This window comes from Aegilops tauschii, chromosome 1, assembly GCF_002575655.3.
Source record: "Aegilops tauschii subsp. strangulata cultivar AL8/78 chromosome 1, Aet v6.0, whole genome shotgun sequence".
Lineage (NCBI taxonomy): Eukaryota > Viridiplantae > Streptophyta > Magnoliopsida > Poales > Poaceae > Aegilops > Aegilops tauschii.
Window position 1 is genome coordinate 461,506,006 of NC_053035.3, and position 8,493 is coordinate 461,514,498.

The 8,493-nt window shown below is 43.8% G+C and overlaps 1 protein-coding gene across 4 annotated transcripts; it reads right to left on the bottom strand.

Moving 5' to 3' along the window:
• Positions 1 to 586: 586 nt before the first annotated feature.
• LOC109786759 (uncharacterized) lies at positions 587 to 5,288 on the bottom strand. Of its 4 annotated transcripts, XR_005757484.3 has the most exons (5): positions 4,668 to 4,876; positions 4,150 to 4,229; positions 2,689 to 2,791; positions 1,571 to 1,845; positions 587 to 1,065 (listed from the first exon to the last, which is right to left on the bottom strand). XR_005757484.3 is itself a non-coding variant. In XM_020345320.3 (3 exons), the coding sequence occupies exons 1-3, from the start codon at positions 4,980 to 4,982 to the stop codon at positions 1,769 to 1,771; spliced, it is 270 nt and encodes an 89-aa protein (XP_020200909.1). In that variant the 5' UTR covers positions 4,983 to 5,288; the 3' UTR covers positions 587 to 1,768. The 4 variants fall into 4 exon arrangements, 1 of the variants encoding a protein (XP_020200909.1); XR_012187236.1 differs by lacking the exons at positions 4,150 to 4,229; positions 4,668 to 4,876 and adding an exon at positions 4,893 to 5,288; XR_012187238.1 differs by having other exon boundaries at positions 4,150 to 4,876.
• Between the last annotated feature and the right edge of the window lie 3,205 nt (positions 5,289 to 8,493).

The window sequence follows — 8,493 nt, forward strand, 5'->3', positions numbered from 1 at the left end:
CGCCACCGCCGGCCTTAGCATAAGCCAAAGGCAAGTTTTCACCCAAATCAGTTCGAAGGGATCCAACTCTCGTGCACGGGCTGCCGTCACCACCAGCACCACCAGGCAGACCCTGGAGTACCGGCAGATCAGCGAGCCGCCGGCACCACTGCATCCAGATCGCCGGCCACGCCGGGCCGCCGCCATCCCCCGTGTCGTCCGGGTCAGATACGGAGCCGCCGACCGCGCTATCACATAGTCATTGCTCTTCTTTGTCATGGTTCATACCCTTCCTATCCACCTATGATAGTGCATTAAAACACCTCAAGGTAATATTCTCTCACTATCACATACAATTGACAATAGTAACAATTGTGGTGGCAGGGAAATATTCTTTCAATGGGAGGCGATGTTTTTGTGACTTTGTCAATCTCAAGACCAACTGCCGTTGCCACGGAAAAATAAATATAGTTCACACGAAAAATATATACTCTTAAGAAAGCATAGTTGTCCATCTACATTGCTTGTTCTACTTCTAACTCTGCCATGATTGAAATATTTGTAATCCCTCCCTCTCTTCGATCGTCTTGCTCCGCTCTACAGTAAGTTCAATAGAGCACAAATTTTATTCTTCCTAGCTCACATTTATGGTTACAAGGAATTAAGTCTTATACTGGACACAACCTTGCGAATACATAACACACCCACTAATGTAGGCTGGGCCCGGAGCCGGTTGCTAGTACAATGCCCGTGCGTTGCCTGGGCAAAATACAGGAAAATAAATCAAACTGGTGACTAAGTGACATGAGTGAAGTCCTACGAATATATATCATCTTTTATCAATTTCTTTAGCAGATACTATAAGAGCAACTATGCATCGGTCACATGTTTTTTATCGGTGGTAAAATTTGGTGATCATCGTCTTCTTCCTCCTCTTTGTCTTCCTCCTTCCGTCCCAATGACCCATCCTCCGACGCTGGTCGTGGCCGATGTCAATATCGTGTGCCACCCTACCTGAGCCGCCTTAAGCTTCTTCATTGGTTCACCATTGCCCCGACACTGATCGAGGCCGGTGTCGATGCTGCCCTGCTCATTCTCAAAACAATTATGCAAATCTCAGATGATCTGTTAAACAAAACATGTTATCAGTGCTTGGCGAGATGGCATGTGCACAACTTATATGAAGCATGTGAAAGAGGGTATCATGTTTTTAGAGTTATGGATTGATAACCACAAGTGTCCCGTCTTCAGTGTGGCCATGACACAGTCCAGGAGCCTAAGCCAAATATCCTCAAGCATGAGTACAAGCCATGCCCGCTGCACTTTCTTGTATATCTCATATTAAATTATTAATAAAACAAGAAAATTGTAGTTTGGTGCAGCTAGGATAGACAACTTTGGTACTTTCCAGTTAACATGAAAACTGTACACCTATACAGAACAGAAGCAACTTTTGCAGGAACAAAATTGGATAGCAGAAAAGCTGTTTGACAGCCAAATGCATACTAACAAACTATTAGTACAGATTTTGGCTCCCAACGAATTTAGAGAGAAGCACTAAAAGAAGCATGGAGAATGCCACCATACTTACCAACGGCAACACGGGGAGATGAGCGGGCAGAATGTATCTTGCCTGATCAAAGTCATTAAACCTTGATCCATCGTTCTGTGTCCATAGGTGGTGCCAGACAGTGCGGACGACAGCGCAATGCGAGATTGCATCCAGTAGGTTTGAAGGGGCGCGTAGACGCGGAGCCCGACGGCGATGGCTGCGGAAAATAGGACGGCGTCAGCGTCGAGGGCGCACATGAGAGGAGCAGCACGGCAGATCGGCGATCGTGGCATCGGCGATGCGCTTGATCCGGCCTACGTACAAACAATTAATGTAGAAACAATAAGATTACAGACCAATAACCATACTGATTAGCAAGTACCACTAAGAAGTGCAGTGTTACTAAAATAGAAGGGGGTGGCCATTCACTGAAGCATGTATACATTTTTCTCTTTCAAAGAGAACAGCTTACAGACTTACAACTGAAGTACTCAATATGTTGGCAATGCCGGAAAACATTCCATGAATGATCGGATCGTCAAAGCTAGTGTAACTTCCTAACATAACTATTGTTCATTTTTTATTTGGCAAGCAAAGGCATCCAGATCTGTGAACGTCTAGCACAGATAACGGTGATTAAATCAACGGACATATATGGTAGCCTGATGGCCTAGTTCCGCAAGAGCAGTTAAGAGTGGACCTCTTAATAGTGCATTCAGGTGACCCTCCCCGAAAGAAAATATATATTAGAGCGCATGCACCCAAGCCCTCTATATCTAGCCACCCAGCCCCTCTCAGAACCATAGGGATGCTGAGTCAAGCAAAACAGTCACTCCAAAGCAAGAAAAGGAAGTACTGAGTTAACTATATATATAATACAAAACCTATGCAAAAATCCACTTTTCTATACATCAACTTGCAGTAGAAATATTCTGTTTATTTAGCTAAACTTCTAAGTCACACCTTTAAAGGATGCATCTTGTTCTCCTCCACAAGAAAAAAAAAAGAAACAAGAAAATACAACTGTTAAATCCCGAGATCTCAATCATGAAATCATTGTAAGCAATGTGATTCACAAGAGAGGCTCCGGACATCTTGGGTTCACCCTGCTGCAATTCATGAATTAGTGATTGTTTGATAATCAAGTGGTATTGTACCTCGAGACAATGTATTCTGAAGTTGTGAATGCTTGATATTCAAATCAGGGAATTCTATTCCAAATAGGTTAACCAGCCCAGGGTTACTGTGGAAATCCTCCCCCTGCAGTAGTTTGAGTGTTCATGCTCAGATATTGACTACTTGAGAGTAAAAATAAACTTTGAAGCTGATATAGTATGATTAAAACCGAAATAACAACATCTGTCAAGTGAAATTGCATTGGAACCTGCTGTGTTCATCATAAGTTTTTGAAGTAAAAAAATCTATGGGAGGTACAGTAGAGCCTAGAGGATGGTTCGACTGCTCTTTGCTTTCAGAAGTTTTGAAAGTTGTTCAATATATGCAGAACTGAAAGTGCCAACTTCAGTTGTGCATAAACACTCGATCATGTGAGCTTCAACGACAGAACACCCACATGCAATCGAACATCATTAACATCCAGAAGAGAATGTGTCAGTTTCAGTCTTGCAAGAGCACAACACATAATCAGGGGTTTGATGATTTCAGGCATTTTCTTCATCAGTCAAATGTGCATGTGTGTACAGAGGGACGATAGCAGCAGCATGCTAATAGCATCTACAATGCGAGTCGCCTGTGTAAATGCTTAGAGATTAAGAAAATATATACGAAGTCGTGAAATTTAAAATCATCTAAATGCCCTCTCTCAATGCTTGATGCTAAGTAGGGCGCTAATTACAGGCTGCAAACACCTTCAGTATTCTATGGTTTTCACTTTCAGTTTCAGAAAATTTTCATCACCAACCGAAACCACCTAAATTTAGTGTATTTCAGTGATTTTGGTTAGCATTTCGACAAAAAGGCCGAAATATTCATGAGCTATCCTTACTTAGTGGAGTACACGTACGGGGTAGTTAGTCCTGAGATGCCATCGGTTCATCAATCGATTCAAAAGAAAAGGATCTGACAAAGCATGCATGAGTACATCCAAGGAGCTCCTAGCATTGACTTGTAATGGTGGTGGGCAGTGGCCGCAGTTCTAGCCCCAAAAATTATATACATAGGAATCATAGGTTGAGATGAACCCATATTTAAACACTGCTAGTTGTATCTCTACATATAATCATGTCAAATAACAAATTTTCCCACCATGGAGAATTATTTTCCATATGAAGCTATCCTCCCCCTACTGGTCCAGTCACATGAAGTTTTTTACAAGCCAATGCAACTTTTAGCTGTCGGACTGAGACCAAAAGCTTCAGGCCTGAAGAACAGAAGGCACAAATCTCAAATTAACTAACTGGCCACTTCTACTGGAAAAACATATCTCTCTCTACGGCATTATAGCATCATGTTAAACCAACCGGCACCCAACAAACCAGCTTTGACAATTCAAAATTAGATCCCAGAGGAATCCCCAAATAAAAGCAGAGCAACACTGCACCAGCAAATTACAACCTTATCAGAGATTCCAGCTGAAGGGCAAGGAGAGGAGGGCATACCTAAACACTAATTAAATGGTCAAAAGCATCAATACTCTTAAGCTTTGACCCAGAGCGAACGTCTCCATAAGCAAGTCCCGCTGCAAAATCACAAAGGAAAAGAAACTTTTTCGATCTGAGGCCATAGTTCCCCTTTTTTATTGGACATCAGGGATAGAGCCAATTTTTATGGTCTTTGTGATGAGCTCAACAGGTTCAGATCATACAGAAGCAATGTAAAGGCCATACTGTGATAATCACAAATCTTCAGCATATCACCTTGATAAAGTATTAGTATAAAACTGTAAATACTCTAAAGGAATGTCTTTTACTCAATGATAAGCAACTCAATTTCTATTAATAACTTAACTGGCAATATAACTTGTTCATATGCGATAAAACTTATCATGGAAATTAGCACAAGCTATGTAGTCTGTTGCTTGTGTGCTCTCCTATATAACTACTTGGTAAATGCACAAGCAGCACATTTACCTACTCATCATGTGAAACTCTGCAGGAAGCTTCACAAATGCACTCACCTTTCTGAAAATCATAGTAGACACCACGGCCCTTTATTATGGACTGTTATTTTCAAACTCCCATCAAGTGTTGTGTAGACTGCCAGTGAGATTTAATCACACTGCGTATCCATGATGGATTATTCGCCAGTTTATCCTCATCCTAGATCCATCACTACCACTAATCGACACATCAGCAAGCTGCAGTCTTGGTAGGGAGGGGAAAGGAAGGAGGAGGAGGCGTACCTTGGGCGTACAGGTCCTGCAGCCCGACAGGAGGGAGATGCTGCAGATGTCGCCGGCGTCGAGGTCCACCGCGGCAGCAAGCACCCCCATATGCCTTGCCCCAGCACCGAGAGCAGGGGTTGGATCCCGATGCTGACGGCTAGGCTAGGGTTCGTCGCCGGCCTCCATCCGGATGTTGTGGGTGCGGATCCGGTGCCGTCGTCGCCGTAACAGATCCGTGGCCATCTCTGCCGCCCCATCATCCGGATCCTCGTGATCCACGACGGCCGAGTCTGCCCGGATCGGCGTTGGCGGATGCGGCTGCGTATCCTCGGGAGAGGAGGAGCGGATCGGAGGTGGCGGCAGCGGATCGCACGAGAGGGCGGCGGCTCTGTGTCGTCGAGGGGATCGATAGGTTTTTGCGGGTTGGTTTTTTTGGCTGCGTAGGTGGGAGAGGGGGTGGTGGGAGGGGGATGGAAAAAAACCAGCGAAAAAAAACGGGACGAAAATGGTGGGACGAAAATAAACCCGGAACGGAGACTATCAACTGAGACATTAGGAGTAAAGATGCTGGAAAAGGTGGTGCTCGTACTGGTTGCTCGGAATAACTATACATGTGAATTAAGTGTTAATTAATATGGGAATATGTTGATAGACTATTCAAATTGGTTAAACAAAACAAAAATCTGAGGCCATAAAAATTGAATTTGCCTCATGGCAATATCTTCACAAATCTACCGTAAAACCTATGGCATGTGACCGATGTAATGAAAAAATGCTGCTCATAGACAAAGCCTTCAAGAAGTGGTGGCCGCATGTGTGCAGGTGTTGAAGGCTCCAACCGAAGGTCGTACTTGGGATTTTCATCCATGAAGTCGAGCTTCAAGCCAACACTTTCAGTAAAGGCATGCCGCATGCACATCAACATTGTCTTACTAACCAAAGAGGTGAGATTATGGGTTTTCACCCGGAGTATGTGCATTTTTCGTCAAGTCGGCCACTCTTGTTCCTACCAGCAACCATTGTAGGCATCTTGCAGATCCACAAACCATGTCTTTGGGTCATCTGTCCGACGTGCTCCACTGTGGCCTTCACTGGTGAGGTATGTCAATGCAAACATGGCCCCAACAACCGAGTGTGTTGCGCAGTCGCAAGGCCGTCTGCACGGGACTAGCCCATAGCCACACATTCCTTGGATAAAATTGACGTGCCGCTGCAACTTTTGAGAAACATTTTTTTCACCGCAACCTCTAATGGACATATTATGACACCAAGCCAAATGTTAAAATTTTCGTTCTTTGCTTCTTTTTTCCGACAAAAAAACTAGCAATAACCTACATGTTGGTGGCGGGTACTTTGACCCCTAGTGTACGAGGCATAGCCCTTTTCTTATCGGCATTTCCCCAGGGGTGGCGGGTGGCAGAACGCCCTGCTTTACGGAGTCTAGCCCGGGGGGTGCGGGGCGGATAGTCCTTCACTAGAATTTTCCACTACATAATAGAAAAATTGACAAAAAAAATTGTAGTGATGGACACTAGAAAATATCCTCCAGTGGCAGTCCCATCACTGATAACTACATTGCCAACGGTGGGCGGACTCTAGAGCCCGCCATTGGTATCTGGGTAATCTGGCGTGATCAAAATGGTGCATTTTGATTGGCCAATCCACCCTCTCACGGATTGATGAGGTGGCTATCATCCACGTGGCCACACCCAACATGCACACATAAATCCTGTCCTCTCCCTTCTCCTCTCTCTCTTAGCATGCACACACACCATTGCCACGAACGAGCTCTCTTTGCTATCCCTCCCGGCTCGATCTATCCGGCCGGTCTATGCATGATCAACCACTCTCTTCCCATGCACACATAAAACTTTTGAATCTTTTCATGCATCATAAATATTTAAAAAACTTCTTTACTCACCCAAAAAATATCTCATTTTGTATATTTATGTCGGACCCAAAAAAACGAAAGTTTTTTCACACATTGAAGTTCTAAAGTTTGGTTGACCTGCAAAGTTCGAAGTCCACAAGTTGTTTCATTTGTGAGAAACAAAAAAGAGAGACCAAAACACACACACACACACACACACACACACACACACACTCACTCACTCATGGCAATGCCATCTATTCTTCTTCTGATATTTGATTCTTCTCTGCGATCTTGCTCTCTCGGTAGACCTTGTGAATTCCGATCTCCTTCCTGTTGGGTGAATCGCTCGGGGTAGAGCGTATGCTGACAACGTGTTGTTGGGTGAATCTGATGTTCTCTTTATTGATGATTAGTTTCCTTTCAGAGGCGTCGGTTCTGCAGGGGCGTGATTTTAGGGAGCAACCGCCGTGCGAGGGAAAGCAGGGATTCCCCTAATCAAATCAGGTTAACTAATCTTAACAAACTCCTCCCTCTTTCTGAACAACGACGCCGTCCGTTAGGGTTCGCGAGGCGCCGCCGCCGCCGCCATAAGCGCATTTCTGCAGCCGTCGGCCTGACTCAGTGACTCGTGAAGAAAGGTCGAGAGCAGAACACATTTGAATGATTGTTAGGCAGCCCATCTTCCTTACCCAGGCCGGGTTGCATGATCCATTAATCTTGAGTCTTGATTTGCTCAGGCAGGAAAAATGCTTGACTATAAGTATATTGGACATTTGAAGGGAAGGATGGTTCTGCTTGAGACTCCCTCTGGTTTTGGCATGTTCCTTGTTAAGGATTTTGTATTCAAAGAAGAAAAGGTAGTACATCGGTCACTCGGTCATCATTATCCGGTTCATCCCTTTCTTGCTTTTTGGGTCCTGCAACTATTTTGTAAGCCTATACGCCAATAATAGTTGTCCTCTTTTGCAGAATAATATCTGGGTGCTCTTCTCGGATCCAGAATATGCAATTCAGGTACATTAAAGCTACCGCATAACATGTTATTCCACACAAGGTTGGGTAAAACAAGGTCATCCCAGCCGGTTGGACACAGTTTCAGTAGGACTGAATGCTTGTGCATCAAAATAGAGTAATAAAGCGGCGCACATTACTGATATTTGTTACTCCCTCCGTTCCAAAATACTTGTCATGGTTCAAATTTGAACTAAAACCATGACAAGTATTGAACGGAGCGAGTAGTTCTTTAATACCACATGGCTCATGTAGCTTTCATAACCTTTAGTGCACACTTTTTTGGTTGCTCTAGGCTTGTATACTATCTTAATGTTTCATGCTTGCTTTCCCTTTCTTATGTTATCATAAACCTTGTCAGGCTCTAGTCGCGCTTGGTTTCAGAAAAGTTGATGACAGATCTATTGCTCGGAATCGTAATAAGGGTCCTGGAAAGGACCTGATGTCGCTTATTAAGAAATTCTGCAAGAAAGGAGAGGAATTAATTGTTCAAGATAAGGAACTAAAAGCTTCTGTTGAGAAAAGGCTTGTCAGTATATGTTCTCTTTATTTTTTGGCTTCTGTGATTATCATTACAAAATCTAATATAGTATGTATTGCTAATGATTATATTGCCTTACAGAAGATCACATGTATATGTGATGGATATACCGTTGGTGAGCTAATGTGGGGGATAAAGAATGTTTTGCACAAATTTATTTACGAAGAAAGGTGCAATACAACTCCGGAATATTG

What these genes read in the sequence shown, in the direction of transcription:
- LOC109786759 (XM_020345320.3), bottom strand. Translation starts at nt 4,982, where the DNA reads ATGGGGGTGCTTGCTGCCGCGGTGGACCTCGACGCCGGCGACATCTGC. An exon ending in GCAGGACCTGTACGCCCAAG is followed by an intron (nt 2,792 to 4,892) that starts GTACGCCTCCTC and finishes AAACTACTGCAG; the next exon opens with GGGGAGGATTTCCACAGTAA. An exon ending in TCAGAATACATTGTCTCGAG is followed by an intron (nt 1,846 to 2,688) that starts GTACAATACCAC and finishes GTTTGTACGTAG; the next exon opens with GCCGGATCAAGCGCATCGCC.